This window comes from Argiope bruennichi, chromosome X1 (assembly GCF_947563725.1).
Source record: "Argiope bruennichi chromosome X1, qqArgBrue1.1, whole genome shotgun sequence".
Classification (NCBI taxonomy): Eukaryota; Metazoa; Arthropoda; class Arachnida; order Araneae; family Araneidae; genus Argiope; species Argiope bruennichi.
In genome coordinates this window covers 114,597,086-114,618,561 of record NC_079162.1, presented here as the reverse complement: position 1 = coordinate 114,618,561, position 21,476 = coordinate 114,597,086, and the positions used below count along the sequence as shown (strand labels likewise).

At 30.6% G+C, this 21,476-nt stretch overlaps 1 protein-coding gene across 2 annotated transcripts in view; it reads left to right on the top strand.

Moving 5' to 3' along the window:
• LOC129958392 (atrial natriuretic peptide receptor 2-like) overlaps positions 1-21,476 on the top strand; it is a 96,279-nt gene that overhangs the window by 59,487 nt on the left and 15,316 nt on the right. For both annotated transcript variants that reach the window (XM_056070859.1, XM_056070858.1), the window contains exons 2-11: positions 1,862-1,997; positions 2,071-2,287; positions 3,478-3,615; positions 11,369-11,622; positions 14,340-14,584; positions 15,924-16,203; positions 18,213-18,377; positions 19,488-19,641; positions 19,727-20,003; positions 21,000-21,257. In XM_056070859.1, the coding sequence (XP_055926834.1) occupies positions 1,910-1,997; positions 2,071-2,287; positions 3,478-3,615; positions 11,369-11,622; positions 14,340-14,584; positions 15,924-16,203; positions 18,213-18,377; positions 19,488-19,641; positions 19,727-20,003; positions 21,000-21,257 (2,076 nt within the window). In that variant the 5' untranslated portion in view covers positions 1,862-1,909. The remainder of the gene's footprint in view (positions 1-1,861; positions 1,998-2,070; positions 2,288-3,477; positions 3,616-11,368; positions 11,623-14,339; positions 14,585-15,923; positions 16,204-18,212; positions 18,378-19,487; positions 19,642-19,726; positions 20,004-20,999; positions 21,258-21,476) is intronic.

Here is a 21,476-nt window from a genome sequence, read left to right as displayed (position 1 = left end):
TCCAAAATAGCCCTTCAACTGGTTCTAAGTGGGTCGTTAGTTGTAACTAAGCTGAAACCAGTGAAAACTTGATCAGCTGCAAATGGCAAGTATACTTTAAACCTGGCGATTTCTTTTTTCTTTATAAAACTGGTAGCCATTTTAGATCGCTAGCTATATTTAATAATTTCGAACTGAATCCAGATAAGTGAGCAGCAATTGAAATTGCTTCATGAAACACCAAGAGAAGTAGTTGCCAAATTGTGGGGAATATATCAGACACAATTTTTTTACTCTATTCAAAGAGGTTAAATACGTGGAATCGCAAATGTCTTGATATTGTAGAAAAATTTCAGACAATAGCATACAGACTTGAGTATAGTCTTAATTAGCACAACAATTCAAGAACGCCATGTTGGAATTAAAAATATCCAATATTATTTCAAACGAGAAATATACATTAGATAATGTTAAACAAAACGCAGCAAGCCCTTTAAACTTCAAATTTTAATTTGTTTTATTTTATGCATTTTTTAAAGATAAAACTAAATGCTTCATTCGTATTCTCCATTTAAAACTTCTAAGCATTCATATAATAAGTCAAACATCAGTCATAAAGTGGTACCATAAGAAATCAACATTCTATTAATTAAGCAAATAATAAATCCAAGTTTTCATTCTAATGCGTGTACAAAGAACAATGCAAAATAGATCCTGTTACTAGAATCTAGCATTAAGAATTCGCAATGAAGTAAATCTCATTAACAACAATGGGATAAATTACCATCCATTCAAACAGTATTATTTATGTGATGCGGGCCGCGGCGGCCTGGTAGTAAGGTCTCGGCTTCGGAACAGGAGGGCTTCAGGTTTGAGACCCGATTCCAAGAACAGTCGAGCAAGCGAGTCTGGTGGACATTGAAACCATTGGAGTTAAACACCCTTCAACAGGCATGGTGTGGAAGTTTGGAGAGGGGGTGCCAGCTCAGGTGTCGTCCTCGTTATCTGACCACGGCACAAAATTATGAGGTCCATCCACAAATAGCCCTAGTGTTGCTTTAAAACGGGACGTTAATATAACTAAACTATTTATGTGACGCCGGGGAAGAACTTATACAACAGCTTTTCATACTCGTAACAGTGGTGGTAGATTCACTTGTGAGTAAAACAGAATCTGAAATAAAGGATTCTATTTTCTGATTTATGATTTATATTTTCTAGAATTGCATGCTGAATGTTTCAATAAAAATTAGTATGCCGAAAATTTAATGAAATCGAAAATAAATATTAAATAATTACTTGTAAACAGGGAGCAATTTTTAAGTATATGCAATGATTGTTCGATTTATTTGAAGCTAAAGAAATGCGTGGACCACTCGTTAATAATAAAAAGTAATAAGTAATATTTGACCTAACAATGATATTCAAATAAGAATTGTTGTTTCGTCGTTTTATTTCTTGGGCCCCTGATTTCTTATTCTATTCTCTCAACACAGTCTATATAAAAATATATAACATTTTGAGACGAAATCTTATATAAACTCAAAAACTCATGTTTTTATCCAATTGTATTACTCTTCCTGTGAGAATTACTATTGTTTATCTAAATTACCCAAGTAACTTGGTATCTAACTTCCCATATCAGTTTTCAATCACTCAGACCCAAGGTTTTTGTTGAATTTTGAGCTTATCCACTGAATGTTGGAATTTTAAGTAAAATCATAATAGTTATTGAATCTTCTGTCACTGCGTATATATATATAATATATATAAAATAATATTAGGGCGAAAGTTTAATATTCATTAATAAATCTCTGCTCTTGTATGTAGGTTTCTATATTACATTGAAAATTTAATACAAATATATAATTTTTTTTTTCAGTTTCCAGATTTATTGATCATGAAACTTAAAGAGTGGTTTTCGTGAAGGATGATTTTTCCGTTGTATTTTGTTTTTATTTATGCAAGTACACAGGCCTATGCTTCTGACACTCACAGTAAATGCATCTATGAGCAAGGTAAGGTGAAACAATAGTTGCTTCTAGTCTTTTCTCTACTTTTTCAACAAAATATAAAAGTTTTTCTTTTCAGAGGGGGAAATCACAAGGCATTTTTATGTTGATGAATATGATTTACCACTAAGGATTGAAGTCAGCAGTCGGACATCGCATCAGTTAGTGTCACATATCTTGCGAATTCTTTTAAATGAAGTTGTTGGGTACCCACATGTCTATCTTTTTACTCATGATGAAGCGGCAGGCAATGCGACAAGTACTTTGCAAAAAATATCATCATGTTATGCTCCTAAGTAAGTCTTCGTTTTTGCAGCAAGCATTTTTTTTTTCATTATTACTTTTAACCTTTTAACTTCGTTTCCCGTACTCTAATTGTTTATCGGGATAGACATGTCTATCCAAATCTTCATTTTGATGTGGTCAACGTGTATACATGTTGCGTAAAATATAAAAACTCAAAATTTCGGTTATTTGTAGTGCAAATGTAATTTATTAGTATTTTTTTTATAATACTACTGAATCTTCTATAAATTAAAAATCAATTAGGTTAAAATATTTAATATAGAAGTTATTCCCCGCACAATGTATTTTTAAAAAAATAAGTTGATTGTTTTCCCCATTACATCGGGTATTTCCAGTACTTTTATTTGTTTATTGGGATTTTCCTATACTTTGTGTAGAGGGTATTCCCGATAACGATTACAACAATAAAATGCGCGAACTAGGATGGCTCTTAGTAATTTCTGATTCTTAGGAACAACGTGACACTTATAAGTTTCAAAAAAAAAATCTTGGATTTTTTTAAAGTTGTCATTGACGTTGGTCGACCAAGTACAGTTGCTCTCTTTGGGAAACATTTCCCCAATCAATATTTCCTTTTCTGGGGGGAAGGGGGCAATTTTTAATAACGGTACATTTTTCAACAATGAATTGTTGAATTTTTATCTAATTAAAATGAAATCTTGTACGCTTTACTATGTCTTATTTGTATTACATTCGACGTATATATATGTAATAGCTTGACTTTTTCTGTACACCGCTCGAGGGACTTCTAAAATAAATTCCACGGTTAACTGGTTAAGGTATTAGATATATCACAATTTAGATTTAAATGGATAGAACTAAGTCTGTTAAGTCTGTGTTTAAATGTAATTTTATTTAATCTGATCTGTTTCATGTTTATAAAGATAAAATGTTTTATCGATATTACGCTCATCTAAGTGATCTAATTTGGAAAATGTTTTTTGTATTCATATGTTTTCTATTGAAATATACTTTTTTCCATTTAAAAATCTTTATTATCAGTTAATGAATGATTTGTTCAAATTTTTACCCCACACCTCCATTTAAAAATTTCATTTAGATAAATATTTATCCTTGTATCCTCAGCAAAACTATTTAATTTGTTATATAATAACATTAAAAATCAAATTTGCAATAAACATTCTTTTACTAATTCTCTGATACAAATTCGTTCTTAAAGCAATTGCTCTGACGTTGACGTATATGGACCAGAGATTATGATAAATGTAGAAGTCTGGCTAGTTCCTGGTTTTAACTTGGAGGGATGGATTAGCACCGGACAGGTTGATGTATTGGGCCCTCTTGGACCAGTTGGAAGGTATGTATTTAAAGTGCAGAGCAATTTATTTCTCGCATAAAACGGTCTCATGGGGCAAAATAAACATATGTTTGACTTGCAAATGCAGATGAGAAAGTACCACCATTTCTTTCAGTACATTGTATGGAACTTCATGAAAAGATCTTATAATGAGTATCTTTGCGAAGTTACTTTTACAAGTAAACATATTTATCTTAGTAATAATATCCTTTCACTTCATTCTGCGATCTTTTCATTCTTAAAGAAAATTTTTAATTTTTCGCATAGGGTATGCTAATGACCACCGAGACACAGACATTAAATTTTTTCAATGAATTTCTGATATTTAAGTATTATCATTTGTTGCATATTTAGTTAGATTTATATTAATATTAGATTAGATTTAATATTATTGTTGACATTAACTATGCTACATTTAAACAAAAGAGACTTGATAGATTGTTTATAGCTGATAAAAGCATTTTAAATGGGTTTGCTAATTTATGAAATCGTAAAATCTAAATTAGAAGAAAGATTAAATTTTTTGGTTGGTTGAAGACTGAAATTTCTCTATCTAAATTACAACAGTCAATAAATAAAACTCAAAGCTCAAAATTCATGAACAAAATAAATTTAAATTTTATTGATTGGTTTATGATGAATAAAATTCATTTTTGGAAAATAATGAAATAAAAACTCTATATTCTTGAATAATTATAACATTATTGTTCTTGGCAATTATATATAGCAGTTTTAGCCCGTTCTCACAATACTTGACAATTATATATAGCAGTTTTAGCCCGTTCTCACAAACAGCTACAGCCGTTCAATTTTTCTTAATAGATTTGCTTAGACTTATATGTAAGAGTTAAAATTTTATGAATTCTTCATTAGTTTAAATTTGATAGTAGATTAAATTTACACAAAACATTTTATAATCTTTCCTTCACAATATAATAAAAATTAAAGATTAATTTTGTAAAATAATTCAGAGAAATTTTGAACTTGCTTTTTGATACACTTCAACTTTATCGACTACTGAGTTAAACAGAATTTGTGAAGATTTTCATTCAAGCAACATCTATCAAAAAATTTTCATAAGTTTTTAAGAATAGTTTTGTACAAAAGTAATTTAGTAAATTTGTCATTATTAAACTTGTAGCATGCTAAAAACTTTCCAAAATTCTCAGCAATCTCTTGACATTTTCCAGATTTTATTTCGTACACCTATAGAAATCAATGCAATATCTTAGATAATCAATCAAGAAATTTGTAGATAGGAATATAATTTTTTGGGGGTGGGGGTGGGGTAGGATTTAAGTGTTTTAAACGAGTTTCGTAAGATAACACATTAGCAGATGTATACCGTCAGATATTAGATTCTTAAGGAAAACTTATCAATAAGGGGGACTTCCTTTTTAAAGATTTTCACTTTAATACTTCTCGTTCGTTGCATGAATGTTACATGAAAAATGAAGCGAGAAAGCAGCCATGTTGTCGATTAGTGGTAAAGTAATCGAGAGAAACTTGATTAACTTCTTGTTAAGGATTTTTTAAAATCTATATTCGTAAAAGGAGTTTTTATGCATGTGGCATACGAGTCATATCACTGACTCTCCGACCCACCCGAAGGCACACGGATAAAGAATATTGAATGACCGGACACCCGCAACATCAACATTGGCGGGAACTGTGTTTGAGTACTAAGGGTCACCACCGGCCACGGTACAACCATTCCCGAAGGAAATGCGTCCCATCATCGATGGTAGGAATCAGATCCCCCTACCTATTTATGTATCCACCAGGGTGGCGAGATCCAACCACCATACCGGAACCTTCTCTTCATTTCGCGGTGCCCCCGGGGGTGAATGTGGCATATAAAGACAATAGATATCATGAACGAATTCCTTTATTTCATTGACATAAAACCAGGTGAGATTTGCGGTGGCAAAAGTCCTAAATTCCTCAATAAGAATAAATAGTCACTTATGTCATTTTTACTTTCTAGCATACGAAATAGAGAGTATTGTAATCTTCCAAAAATACGAACTCCAGATTTTGGCGAATCTCCATGTTTAAGACCTCCCTCAGACTGGAAAACACATTTTTGACATTACGTCTGTCTGTCTGTGACGAAGATAGTTCAAAAATACTTTGGGTAAGACGGATGAAATTTGTCTTTACACCAATTTGTAGATTTCTACCAAATTTTGAGCAACTTCCGTTCAGAGGGAGTCTGTCTGTCCGACTGTTCGAATGTAAGTTAATACGATAATAACAAAGAAGCGATATAGAGCGATAAAATACCGCACACAAATTTAACATCTATAGACACACATCAAATTTTGAGCCAAATCTAACAAGGGCTGACCATCTGTCGATCTGTACTTTCAGAAAAGGATAAACGCGATAAGTCAAAAATACAATTATAAATATAACGAATTTGGTATATGATTTGGCCCTCATAAGTGAAAGATGTATCAATTTCTTTGTTACAGTTGGTTGGAAAAAACGCATCTGAAACACAAATTGGATTTTCGAATACTATTAACCGCGTGCCAGGCATTAACCGCCAAAAGTCTCGTCGAGCATCACACGATATAGAGTAAAAATGTTAAATTCACGTCAAAGGTTAATATTTCGTAACTATTGTAAGACAATGCCATGTAAGGTATTTCTGAGATAACACCTTTATTAGAGAGTAAGCTGGAAACTTTTGAGAAGACCATTATAATAATGAAGATGTTATAATAATGAAAACCAATATTCTGATATCGATAATCAAATGTACATGTAAATTATTTTATAAGAATTTGTTTTTCAGATTTCGCTGAGAAATAAAGTTAGAAAAAAATCCGATAATTATCAAAACTTCATTGCGATGCGAAATAATGACATAGTCCAAGTAAATACATAAAATATTGAAGGCAGCACTTCAGTATATTATCAGTCTATTCAGTATATCAGTCTATTCAGTATATCTTCAATCCTTGATATATTTTTTACAAGAATCGCAATGTTTAATTTTTTTTTCTAGCATGCATATCAACAACTCTGGATCTTGATAAATAGAACTGCATACATACTATTTTCCTTTTTCGATTGCTATGCTCAAAAATAAAAAAAAGTTATAAATGCCACGAATATAAATCACGGTTAGAAGCTTCATTATGTCCTTTTAAACCATATGGACCGTAGTAAATAGACTGCTCCTGTCATAGAAATCCCTCTCTAAACTGTCTGCTGTCACCACCAGAAGGATGTTTGATTTCCAGTGCCACGATTTTGAGGAAACCGGGTCTTGAATCTGTGATCCTTGGCTGTTGCTTGATGACCAAATCTCAACCATCAAGGTACCAAGGTTTGTTCGAGTAATAGAAATCTACAAATCTGATGTAAAGACAGTATACAGAATTTCATCCGTCTGGGCCAAAACGTTTTTTGGTTTATCTTTGGAACAGATAGACTGACATGACGCCAAAAATGTTTTTCGGACTGAGGAAGGTCTTAAGCATGGTGATTTCCATGTTTAAGACCACCCCCAAAAATCCCCATTTCGAATTTTTTGGCAACTACAATACTTTCGCTATACTTCGTATATGAGAAAATAAAAATGGCTATTTATTCCAATTGATGTCAGCTATTAATCTTCGATATCATTTTTTAATTGTCATTTACAGTGAAAAAAAAACTTCGTGTTATTGTTAAAGTAGATGTATGGAGAATTTAAATTTATGCAGCTTAAATATGGATTAGTCTCCCTTCGAGAAAAAGAATACACATTAATTCAGCTTGAGTACATTCTGAAACTAACACAGCCTTTGAGGTATACTAAGCCTAGACAGCTTAACAAAATCTCTCCTCTTTCTTCAGATATTCGAATTCGTAACTGGTTTTTCAATAAATCAGATTAGGCAGCTGGAATTGATGGTAAATACAAAATGACAAGCAATAAATGACACAAAGCATCTTTTTAACAAGCTACTTTATATCATTATAATGATACAAATTAACTTTGATAAGATACTGAGTGTCATTATAATGATACAAAGTATCTAAAAACAAAACCTTTAAAACAAACGAGCTCGTAAAGTAAGAATAGAAACCGCCTTTTATTTCATCAAAAACAAGGAACGAGGTTTGCAACTTAATGCCATGAAAAAGCATCATTATCGACCATTTTCGTAAGACACTTACTGAGTAAAAACCAACTTAAACTAGAACAAATAATGGGTTTTTTATTCTTTTAATATCGTTATCGTATCTTCTTACGATTTCTGTCTAAAAATAACGTTGACTTTAAAATGGCCATTCCTTTCTAGTAATGGTATATTAATAAATCGCTGGCAGTGGGATAGATTTAAGAAAAGAATTTAGGGAAATAGCTAATAAGATAATATTAATATGACATATTAATTATATTAGTTATTATTTAATTAACACTTATTAATTATATTAACACGTCGTTATGTTTTGCGACAAGAAACTGAAATATCTAGATTTTTGTTTCATCGAAAATTTGTCAGGAATGCAGGACAACTTTCTTTTCAGATTAACACTTTACTCTCATTATAGTCTGTGTATTTTCTGTAGGCGGTTCAAGGTCTCATTTTCTACCACGGTACTAGTACCAGACAACCAATAACGCGGTAGAAAATGTGACCTTGAGCCGCCTACAGAAAATACAGACTATAATTAAAGGCAATTAATTTACTTATGAAGACCGTATTATATTGTCAAGGTATTTATTAATAATTTTTGAAATTTGTTTTTATTTATAAAGAGATAGCAGCTCTAAAGAGAAATAAAATAGTTTACCATAGGCTTTTACAAATACATTTATTGGTAAGTATACTTCGTTGTCCCTTTAAAAAGGCAAAGTAAGCCCCATATTTTACGGTTTCGAAAAAGAGTATTCGTATTAAATTCATTCATGGAATTGAATCATTTCCAATTACGTTTCATTTATTAACTTAATTTAATCGCTTAAATTTCATATATTTATTTAATAAGGCTTCGTAGATTTTTTTTAAATATCATGTATTCACTTTAAAATGATTTTTATTTTAATTACGATAATGACAAAGCATCCTATCAAAATTCTGAATTTCCATAGAAGCTTTATTTAAATTGTACTGTTTTCAAAATTTATTTCACTTTAAGAAAGAGCATTAGCGGAAATAAATTACAAATAATTATTTTCAGAGAATAATTTATTTGTTGTTGTTTTTTTCTTCATGAAAAATGGAATATCAAAGCACAGAAGAAATATTTAAACCGCATATATCCAAACTTAAGAAAAATGACTCAAAGAAATAACTACCCTTTATTAATTAAGTAGGCAATAAAAAATGTATAGATGAAGATCACGTGAAGTAAAATAAATATCTGACTGATAAAAAGGGAAACTCAATTTTAATTCGAACTTCAGAAATTGATTTTAGTTTTTTACTTTCTCTTATACGAAAAATAGAGGGAGTTTTGTAATCATCAAACCAATTCAAACTAGAAATTTTGACTAATACCCATGTCTAAGATCTCCCTGAATTCAAAAAACACATTTTTGGCATTATGTTTGTCTGTTTGTGACAAAAATAACTCAAATACCTCGTTGGGCTAGACTGGTGAAATTAGGTACACCAAATGTTTAGATTTCTTCCGAATTGATTTTGCTCAAAATTTGATAGAAGTATGTCTGTCCGCCTGTTCAAATACAAGTGGACTCGATAACTTCAAAACATGAAGTCAGATAAATAACATTTGGAAAGCATGTGTAACATCTAATATGTTTGTTTTATATTTTGAACGAAATTTCGTCGAAATTTTGAACGAACCGTCTGTCGTTCTGTGCTTTCCCATTTATGTAAGCGCAATGATTTAAATATGTCAAATTTGGTATGTGATTTTGTGACTGCAGTTGTAGTTCTGTGTTAAATTTTGGTCTCAATCAGTTTGGAAAAAACGCGTCTAACACAAATTTACCTTTTTATTACATGAAATGGGATTTATTTAGGTACATTTATGTAGGTACATTTGATAACTCAGAAATCGATTTTTTTGAGAATTCCCACTGTTTCTCAAGGGACGATATAAAATAATGAAATAACGTAGAATAATTAAAATTTCCAAACAAAAATAAATATAGAAAATAAGATTAATTATCAAATAAATAATTACTAATTATATTGAAAGCTGGATGCACTTTCATTGCAAATAGATAAATGAAAGGTTTGTAGGAACTCTCTGCACGACCAGTACATCTGCCAATTGTTTGCAAACCTGTCCCAAAGGTAAAATGTAGCTTCAACTCAGTTGATGAAATATTCTCTATAGAGCATGCTCAATTTTGACTTGCATTTGCTGCAGTAAATCTTCATCAATAGTTGGACTAATGGGGACAATGCTGTTTTGATTGTGCATTTGATACAGAATACAAATTATGAGCAATATAATCTGTCTATTAGATAAACAATTTTTTATAATGTAACAGAAGTTACAAGTTAAATGACTCTTAGTTCCAACAACTTCCTCTTGCACAAAGCGTTTATATAGTGAGACATATTTTGAAGCAATACTGAGCCGTACTTTATCTTCCTTCCATTCCACATGATTTCGTAGTTTTATGGTTTAACTTAATGCTGCCGCAACAGAAAGAATAAAAATGATGGCTTCATTCATCCTATCGAAGTATACAAAGAAAGAAAATGAAAGCTTTGTAATATGAATTTGGAATTTTTTTTACTTACAACCTTGCAAATTGTGTCTAAAATTGTGGGGCGAACTTTCAGAGTAGATTAGGCATAGAGATTCAACTCATTTTTGCAATAGGACATGGGAGTGCAAATTCAAAGGACGGAGACCACAGGAGATTCTTAATTAGTAAATTAGTCTGATTATAAGTTTGAAAACATATTAGCTAATATACGCGACCAGTTTTTATACACGATGACGCTTTGAACTCGGTTGAAAATTTCGAGAAACATAAAATGTTTTGCTTTTCTGTTTTCACTATTCTAATTGGTTCTTTTCTACTTTCTCTAAGTCTCTGCTTAGCTTCTACTTTTTACGTTATAGATACAATTCTAGCGTTATGCATGGCCTTTTTTTGTGTTTGTAAGATTGCATTCTAAAAAAAAAGATGTTATATTAATTTTTCAAAATGTTATCACTTAATCGTAATTGGGAGAACTTGAATATTTTTCTCGTATCATTTTTGAGCATGTTTTGAAATACATCTAAATCTAAAATTCCATTCAATTTCCTTCAACAGTTTGATCATCGGAAGTTCGCATATCGCATAAGGTTTTTTCTTTTCTAATCATGTTTTTCAGTGATTCTTGCAACTCCATGTTCTATTATAAAAACAATATCTTCTGTATATCAACCTTTCTTTTAAAGTTTTTCCGGTGAATTTTAAAATAGTTGTATAAGGTGTTTCTATCTCCAAGATTTCACTAAGCTTCCCTTTTGGCTAAACGGCAAAGAGGATATAAAATACATGATTCTCTAATATAATCGTTACTCATAATTTAAAGAGATAAATTCATTTGCTTTCCGCAACTTATGTTCAATATTTTAAAACATACCTGCATTGCCGGTATAACTTTTGCAATTAGAATCTATTGGTTATTTCTCTGTGAGAATAAAGAAACGAAAAGTTTTAAATGTCAAAATCATGTAAACAGATGAATAGAAATCTGCCAGTTAAATAGGAATCTAAGCTGTAGAATTTCATTTGAATTTCAGTTTGAATAGTATATTGATTACATTGCAGGTCTGGCTGGTATATTCCCGAATACATCGTAAAATACTTTTGGGAATCGAATAATACCGTTATTGATCACTGGAGAGCTTTCACATTACCTGAAATTGTTAAATACTTTGAGCTCTCTAAAGATGAATTAAATGAACTTATGGGAGGAAATCGCTATTGTTCGCTCAAAGAATGTGGCCGTGATGGTATCTATAGGCCTAAGCAATGTCTGCAACCCGGGATACAGTGTGCTACACTTCTAGCTGACTTTCCAGGTAAGTTTTATGAAACATGTAGTATTTTAAGGCTTTCTCTTTAAGAAATTTTTGGCTCCAGTTTCTAAAAACAAATATATAATGAATAATATTATATTTTATAAGTGTTCTCTGTTGCAGAAGTTCAACATATTCAAGAGTATACAATAATTCTAGAGTCATCAAGAAGTAATAAGTATACACACACACAAAAAAAATAACTGACTAAGATTGCCAAATATAATATTCGTTTTTACATTTTCATTAAGTTTTACTTTCATATTTTCTTTTGAAATTCAAAAGTGAATAATTATTTTATTGAAGGAAAAAATATGCCCCTAAAGGTATGTATGGTGAAATATGCCCCTTGAGCATGCTAGAAAAGCAGTGTGTCTTTGTGCTGGCTTCCCTCTTGTACGTGAAATAATAGTCTAGTTGATGAGTTTATTTGTCTCTGATGGAAAGTACTACCGAAAGGTGGAGCAGTTGCATAAGAAAAGTATTGTCCAGATCTTTCCAAATCATCTCAGGGGAATATCCTTAAGATTACAAAAACTACATTTTTGTGTTCCTTGATAAAATAAAATTGTGTTACCACGTGATAAGCATGATAAAAATCGTATTCATGAACTTTAGGTTTGGGCTAATGATTAAAAATTCATTACTTTTATAACTTTTATGACAAAAAAAAATATTTTCAAATGCTTCGTTTCAAAAATTCCACAAATTATTCAATTGTGCCATTTGATGAAGAAGGCTGTGACAAATATCGATAAAGGAATTTGAACCAGAAAATAGTTTTAATATTCCAGTCAATAAATCCGGAATATATTCTGCAAAGGACGTTTACACATTTTTAGAACAATTTCGGTGTTGTTTAATTAATGTTTTTTTTTTAATGTTCTTTTTGATAGTCTTTTATCTGGACTCTAAATTTGCATCGTGATTTCTATGATAGAAAGACTTCACAAAATTTGCAGATGTACTGATTTCCATTCTTCTATTACTTTCCAAAGTGCATTAAATATAGTGGGTTTCTCTCAGAAAGAACTCTTTTCAACATACCAAAGGCATAAAAGCCTCTTGGTGAAATGTCAGGGTACTTTGCAGGAATATGTTGAAAATGTATTTATGTAGTGCCTGTATTAAACTTCATTTTTTCTGGGAATGCAGTAATATTTTTTCAAAATATGACTTGTAACTTTGTCTGGATGAATTTCGCTCTTTGAAAGTCATTAATATAAAGAAATGGATTTTTTTCCTTTAAATATAGGACGTAAAACTTTCTCTTGGTTGTATGTTCAGCTGATTTTAAAGTTTTTCCCTGCCTTACTTTTAATTTCCCATTGTAGGAGGGTCAATCATAAACCCCTTACTGAAACTTTCCTCTCTGTTTTCGATAATAAATAGACGTATTTTTATTGGTCATTTAGATAAGTATATGCTTCATCAAAGGTCGCAATGTATTTCTATTTATCTCCTGTTAAATAGTTTTTATGCAGGGTTCTATAAATTGTTCTGCCTTTAAGCCACATGCCTCGGTGAAAGCCGATGATCATTATTTTTTTTAACGAGTTTTTTTAAGCTGTACATTTTTGACTATTTTATCTATTGTTGCTACAGATGTATTTGATTACTTTGCAATTGATTTCAATGTGGACGGATTTTCTTTTTGTTACAAGCGAGTTCACTTGGAAAAATATTCGAAACAATACTTATTTTTTCAGCTATTCGTTTGGAGTCTTCTGCCCATGTAAAAGTAATGATTGAGGGTATTTATCTTTCTGATTAATAATGTTGCTTATTTTGTGCCTAGAAATTTTAATACCACGCATTTCACACAGTTTTTGAATTATCGAATAGGAATAATTTTTCTTGGAAAATGCAGAATCGTATCCTTCAATCCACAGCTAGTTTTTGCTCTTGCAAAACATAATTTACCAGTGTATATATATATTTTCAGGGATAAATTGTATTTAGATACTTTGATCGGATAATTCTAACATCTAAATTAGCAAATTAGAATCGGCAGTTGTGCGAAGTCATTTGCAATGTAAAATTGGGACTAAATAACTAGGGATTGAGACTTTTCTATCCAAATAAGCTTTTAGAACTTTCGAAAAAATTTATTTACTCAGGTTACAAAGCGTGCATAAAAGGAATTTTTTCTGATTTATCCCTTATAAAACAAGATTTAGATTGAATTTTTGTAATATTAATATAAAATTCAATCAAACTTTGTATTCTAATATTACATATTTGCCGTAGATATGCCGTAAAAGATTTTGTTGTTTACTTTTTAAATTATATGGTGATTTTTTTTTTCACTCTTCTTCGACAGAATTGCTAAAAAAAATTTTGGGTGGCAAACATATAAGAGCAACATTTCGAAATTATAAAATGCATTGACCTTTCTCTTTAAGTTTAATTATTTCTCGATCTAATATAAAATTTGCAACTGTTACGTTCGATTAAGCAATACTTTTATAATATATTTTCATTTTAATACATTTTCTTTAAATTTTAGTTTTCATTTTAATAAGTTTGAGCTGATTATTGGAAATAATATTGTTTTGGAAATATTTAATATCAATATCTTTCTTTCTCGTCATTAATTTAAAAATTTAAACATCTTAGTTAAAATAATTCTCTATAACAATGATGAAAAATATTAGTTATGCTTAACTATTTAAATGAACGATGTAATTGATTTTTCCCCCTTAAACTTTTTTTTACAGCTTCCAACATCGAACTTCTGAAAAAAGAAATAACAGATTTAGGTCTTCTGGTTAACGTTGCATGGATTGGTGAACAGTTGAAAAAAGTTATTGAAACCCGAACTACAGCTAGGAAATATACTTTATTTTTTCACAGAATGCCAATGGCATTGAGCAGCATAGAAACATTTACCCACGTTTCATTTCCCAACTGCGAAGATAGCGATTACACGTCCTGCGATTTTGAAATTAACCAGCTGGAAAAGGTGAGTTTTATCTAAAAAATACTGTCCTTTTGCTTTTTTTGTCCAATCACAGAGTCAGTCTAGGCTCACGTAACAAAGTGGAATAACATAAAACGAAGTGGAATTGGATGGCATAATATACTTAGGTTTATGATGTGGCGTGCCATGAACTGACTCCATTAACATTATATACCAGCGATGTAAAACTCCAAGATCTTGTGAAATTTTTATTTAATGTTATATGAAATTCAAAGCAGTAGAATAAAGATATTTACATGTCTCGAAAGAAAATAGTTATTTTGTGTTTATTCTTTTTTAATAAATCTGGTGTTCAACATGAATTTCTGCAGTTTTAGCTGAAATTATTTTGCAATATCATCGAATCAATTGTTCTGATATGAAATCTGGGAAGTTTTTAATAAAGCATTTCAGTGCGTAGGAAAATATTGATCCATTGTTAAAATATCAAAGTGTATTTGAATAACCAACTACCTTATCTGGATGTTAAATCTAAGATTTTACAATTACTTTTTTTCTAAAAACTTTGCAACAATTTCTTTCTGTTAAAAATGTTAGAAGCTAGCTAACACATTATTAGTTTTATACTAGTGTGTGTGTGTGTGTGTGTGTGTGTGTGTGTGTGTAACAAGAGCAATAAGATATATATGAACTTGGGTGAGTATTAACTTGAACTAAATAATGTTATTTTGAAAAATTTGAGACACAAGCATAATTTTTTTAAGCAAGATATACAGGGTGTTCATTAATTATTGTCGGGGTTTCCGTACCTCATAACTTTCTAATAAAAAATATTACGCAAAAACCGATTACGTATTCGTAAATTACAACTCAAAGAATTTTACTAATGATATTTAAGTGTAAAGCTTGCACAATTTTGCACTTTGTAGGCATTCAGTTGAAGGCGATTATGAATACGTAAATTACAACTCAAAGAATTATGAATGCGTAAATTACAACTCAAAGAATTATGAATACGTAAAGTACAACTCAAAGAATCGCCTTCAGCTGAATACCTACAAAGTGCAAATTGTGCAAGCTTTACACTTTAATATCATTAATAAAATTCTTTGAGTTGTAATTTACGAATACGTAATCGGTTTTTGCGTAATATCTTTTTATTAGAAAGTTATGAGGTACGGAAACCCCGACAATAATTAATGAACACCCTGTAAAATTCCTTTTCTGAAAAGTTCTATTATCTTAATCGTATGCAGAAATAACTTCTTGTTAACAATAATAGATATCATCATAAATAAAATAAGATAAAGATTAGAATAAGAGATATCATTACATTATATTATTGAACAACTTCCATATTTCTGATGATTCTTTGTTTCAGATAGTATGGTCCAAGATCAGAACAAATGCTCCGCATGCCTATCATGTTCTAAAGGCTCTGTCATTTGATCAAACTGCCTATATGAAGCTATTAGAACGTTACATGGTGGGTCGAAGTCGTGGTTTTAGTATACAGGATATAGCTTGCGCTTGGATGAGACAAAGTATTTATATCTGGGACAAATGGATTCCTGATGACAATAGAAACAAAGCCAAACTTTACATTGGAGGAATTTTTCCAATGACCGGAATCTACTATCAACAGAGCGGGGTTATAACAGGTACGTTTTCTCAATATTCACATTTTTAACTGCATCATTATTTATTCTAAATGGCGGTTATAAATTTTAAATACTCAAGAAATTCGCGTACCAACTTGCCAACTCCCTTGTTTTACTTTCAATCAACTGCTGCCGTGAATGGATCGATTGCCGTAATGTCACAAAACGTAAAAAACATAAATGAATGCCACCTTATTTCTAACTGCACGTCGTCTCATGTTGTCGTGTGACATCATGTCATTTTATTCTTGCAAGACGAGGGAGATAATAAAGTTTCTTTTAGTTGCTTAGCAACATATACATAAACATAAAGTCACAGCACTAAGTTATTGCCTAGATTGAAGAAAAACACTAGGTATATTTTACTGTAAAACTATATATTCATACAGCGGAACTGGAAACATGTCCAGTCACACGTTTTCCTTTCTTCAGCAATGACATTACTAGATTATTTATCATATATATATTTTATATCGCATACTGACTGCATGGCAGTAAATTTAAAGCGACATTATATCATAAAAATATAAGCCCATTCAATATATCTTGTTAATTTTTTATTAATTAAAATCTAACGGAAAATATCGTTGTTAAAGTTTTAATGGGGAGTTGGAAGAAATTTGTCAGTGGAGTCAATACATGCTCCCACGATATTCCTTAAATACCTTGAGCTAATTTTTGAAATACAGTGCACATTTTGCATAAAGAAAAAGAACGTCATGTCCAGCAATGCCTTAAATAATAAAATTTGTCGCATGATTTTGATGCGACTTAATTCGTTTTTATTATGTTGAAAGTTGGACTTTGAAGTTGAATCTCAATGAAAAAGAAATGCAAATGAAGTTCTAGCAATTTTCTTAAGTCTTTATTGACTATTTCCGTTTTGAAATGCTGTAAACTCTAGATTATCCACAGAAATGAATGATATGGAAGCAGCGGTTCTGAGAATAATCAGTAAAAGACATTTCGACAAATTATTTGCAGTAAATGGTCTGTACAATGCAATTAAATCATAATTACACTAATGCTGCTTTTTAATTATGACTAAATGGTAGGTATTTTGTCAAAACACCATATATTTTACCATTTGTTTTTGTTCACGATGTTAATACAAATTTTTTTATTTGTTATAGTTTTATTTATACTATTTCAGATCAACTACTGTATATTTGTATATTAAAAATAAAGATTTTTATTTCATGCTATACTTCGAAAATGCCATGATGATTTTAAATATAAACACTTTGTCCATCCAAATAAATTTTCTTTTCATAAGTAATACATTATTCTAATTATATGATTAATTTTAATAATATCACCTAATATTACTCTTATATAAAAAATTATTTAAAATGTTTTAAAATTTAAATTTTCGAATTACTTCTTTTAAGAGAATCTGTGTTTGTTGAAAGGGCCGGAAGTGAGAATTTCAATAAGGCGATCTTTCTATATTCATCAAACTCATATAAAAAAAATCATATAGTGAATCTGATAAGGTTGTTTAACCTTTTAACGCTTTACACTCGAAAAAGTAATCGGATCCATAATTATTCACTTAATACAAGGGCTTGTTTATTTTTCCGAAAAATATATATAATTGTTTTAAGTTAAATTTCTCTGAAAAATTAATCTACATATTTTTACCTGTAGGCATTTTTAACAATCAAAGTTGAAAAATAAATAAAACGTCAAAAGGATGCACCGTCTTGAATGGTGAATGAGAGGCACCATTCGGAGGCAAAGGGTTAAGTCTTGAAATATTTTAAAAAGTAGAAGCAACAAAATCGCTTCATTTACTAAAAGCTTTTAAGTTGGTTTTCATGATAATCTAATTGTGTATCTTTGAGGGTTTATATATGTAGCTAAGGAAATTGAAACGTGGGAATGAGCAATAAATACATAGTTTCAAAATGTTCAATAATTTTCACATTTGAAATTTAATGTTATGTTTGCGCATATAATAAATATTTATTGCTTGAGTTATTTCTAATCTATAGTACAAATTTTAGCTGCTGAGATGGCTGCTAGAGCAGTAAATGAGAACGAGACCATATTGGCAAACTATAATTTGACTATATTAGTACAGGATGGACATTGTGCAGCTGACGAAGTCATGAAAAGTTTTATCAACTATGTTACAAATGTTACTTATCACACGATGGTTGGAATTTTAGGTAAGATTTATTTTATAAAACTGAATTTACTTATATTAATTCAGAAAAGTCCTTTCAAAATGGATTTATTTTTTAAGTATGCATGCAACACTGTTTCAGAAAAGCATGCGCAAATGTTTAGAAAAGTTCGAATACGTAAAAGCAAATCAGAATCATAAAGTCATATAAGGTCAGAAACGTAGTCTTTACAAAAAAATATCCATTTGTTTTCTTCCTTTCTTCAGTAAAAATTAGGTCCGGCATTGCTTAGAGTAGCTTAATATGCCTATAACTCATACCTGAAAGTCTGAATAGATGATGTTAAGGAATAATTTGGGGGGAAATTTTATCAAAACTTCTAATGAATCGTTTTAAAGTAGTTGTATCACGAGGTGTGGTGCCAAATAAGATTGGATCTCAGCCTGTATCACCCATGACGATCGTTAATAATTAAATGTGCCATCTGGACAACAGTATATTCTGATTCCATTGATGGACAGACATAGTAGTTGGATCAATCCTACCTTGACAGCTGAGTACTTGTAAACTTTAGTACACGCTATCCCCATTGACAGGCATAGTAGGCGAACCAATCCTACCTTGACAGCTGAGTACTTCGAAACTTTAGTACATAATATCCCCATGGACAGTGCTGCCCAGTTACCCAGACTAGGCAGCAGATGTCGCAATATGTTCGCAATTTCATTCGCTTACTGTGTCAAGCATGTGTTAGTTTTCGAGCGCAGCTACGGACTCCTCCTGTGACTCATCTTCATTTCACAAGTGTATTAGTGTTATTATTAAGACGTTTGAGATTTAATTCTCATATTTTCAGCACATCATGATGGCAACCTTGGTAAAACTTACTGAATTTCAAAAATCTGTCTTCTTTGCATATTAAAATAAAATGTACAAAGTTATTTCTGTTACATGTGTCCATTATTTCAGTAGTTAGTTAAAAAAAAAAAAGAAAAAAAGAAAACTTAACTTATTTTTAATGATTGAGAATTAAAGGGTTGATTCCATTGAAATTTTGTAACAAAATAAAAAAAAAATGAGAAGTAATCTGAAAAATTAAGTCAAAAAGTAAAATGTTATTTTCTTCTCATATGAAATTAACAATTATTCCAGGTCCTGCTTGTTCAGACACTGTGGAGCCAATAGCTGGCGTTGCAAAACATTTCAATACAATTATATTAAGTTACAGCGCTGAAGGTGCCCTATTCAGTAATCGGGAGAAATATCCATATTTTTTTCGAACAATTCCAGAAAATAACCAATTTAGGTAAGAAAGTAACTTTAAAGTTTTTAAAAAATATAGAATTCGATTCTGAATAATTGTTTAAATTTTCTAATATTTTTAATTGCAGGTACGTGTACTTAAAATTATTTCAAAAACTAGGATACACTCGAGTAGCGGCGTTGACTGAAGATGGCCAAAAATATCCAGAATATCTATCTTATCTACAAGATTCAATGCAAAATCATGGAATGACATTTTTAGTGAATCGAAAATTTCCTAGAGACAGAGAAACTCTAGATATGACACCGTATTTACAAGATTTGAAGGATAAAGGGGCCAAAATAATAATTGGGGATTTCTTTGATTATGCTGCTAGAGCTGTTATGTGCGCTGCTTTTAAACTGGTATGTATATACTACAGAATGTATTTTTTTTTTCAGATTTCTCATTTTATTCTTATGGGACTTTAATTCATGTAAAAATCGCATTTTTGATTGCCGTCCATATTTATTGCCAAAAAAAAAGAGCTTTCATATTTTATATAAGCTATATGAAAGTGAACCTGTTAAATATTTTCCTTTCACAAAAAAGGCTATTTTCTTGGACTAGGAATCAATAAGCCTGTATCATTGCAATCCTTCCTTATCATTAAGATCCTGTATTAACTTCTGGCTGCCAACCACAAGATAACTGTTGATAGTTAGATTTCATCAAATTATACTTGATAATCAACTTGTTAAATTCATAATCTACATAATCTCGTTAAATTCATAAATATATCGATTTTAAAGTTTAGCACATTAGCAGACTGAATTAAAAATTGCTTTGGAAAAAGATCAGAAAACTCACAAGGGTATAATACCTTCACGATTAGTTAAACTTTAAATTTAAAATTTTCTCACTGAAATCTTAACTTTCCATATCTTCCCCGTATAGTTGCTAGAAAAAATTGTTAAAATCTGAAATCCCCTTTTATTTGGAATTACAACTTTGATTTTTAAATGCATTAGATCCAGAATTCGGGAACAGTTCGCCAAATATTGCTTAGAAAAGCTTCGATTATTAATTACTGTTATTACAATTGACTAATATTTTTTTCAAAGAGTTTTCTCATTGAGTGAGTGAATTTAACACCCCTAACAAATGCGTTCTTCGATTCAATTCATAACATTTGACAGAACTTCTAAGTGGAATGACTTATTTCTCAGCCTTCTTTTAAATTATTGTACGGTTTAATGCAATTTTGAGTATAAGAGACAGATTTAAAAGACATACTTTTTTTTTTTTTTTTACTAAGATTTGTTGAAAAATGAATAAAGAAATTTGTCCGTTTTTCAGTATACGTTGTTTTCCTAACTTGTGTTTCCATATTTAGCATAATTGCTTTATGATATTTTCAGGGTATGACAGCAGCTAATGGGTATGTATGGTTCCTTCCACGGTGGTTCAATTCGAATTGGTATGACACAGATAATTTTCATTCTGAAGTTCCAGACGGCTTTGAGATGGTTGGATGTACCACCAAAGAAATGGTCGCAGCAATAAATGGCCATATGAGTCTTTCTTACAAATATTTTGGGGACCCAGACCAAAAGATGCAGGAAGGACGGAATGTTGGGGATTGGTTGCAAAAGTACGATGTAGTTTCAAAGCAAGAGGTAAGTTTATATATTTATATAGGAATATTAAAAGATTTCACTATAACAAATTTAAAAATTGATAATGGAAAATTTTTAGAACTCTTTTTTTATACGATTAATATCAAACCTAAAACTAATTATTTGGTTATTTTTTACAAAGTGCATACTTACAATTTAATGTTGAAAATTATATAATTTGTTATTATGAAAGTTATACATATTGAGCTCAAATTTTGC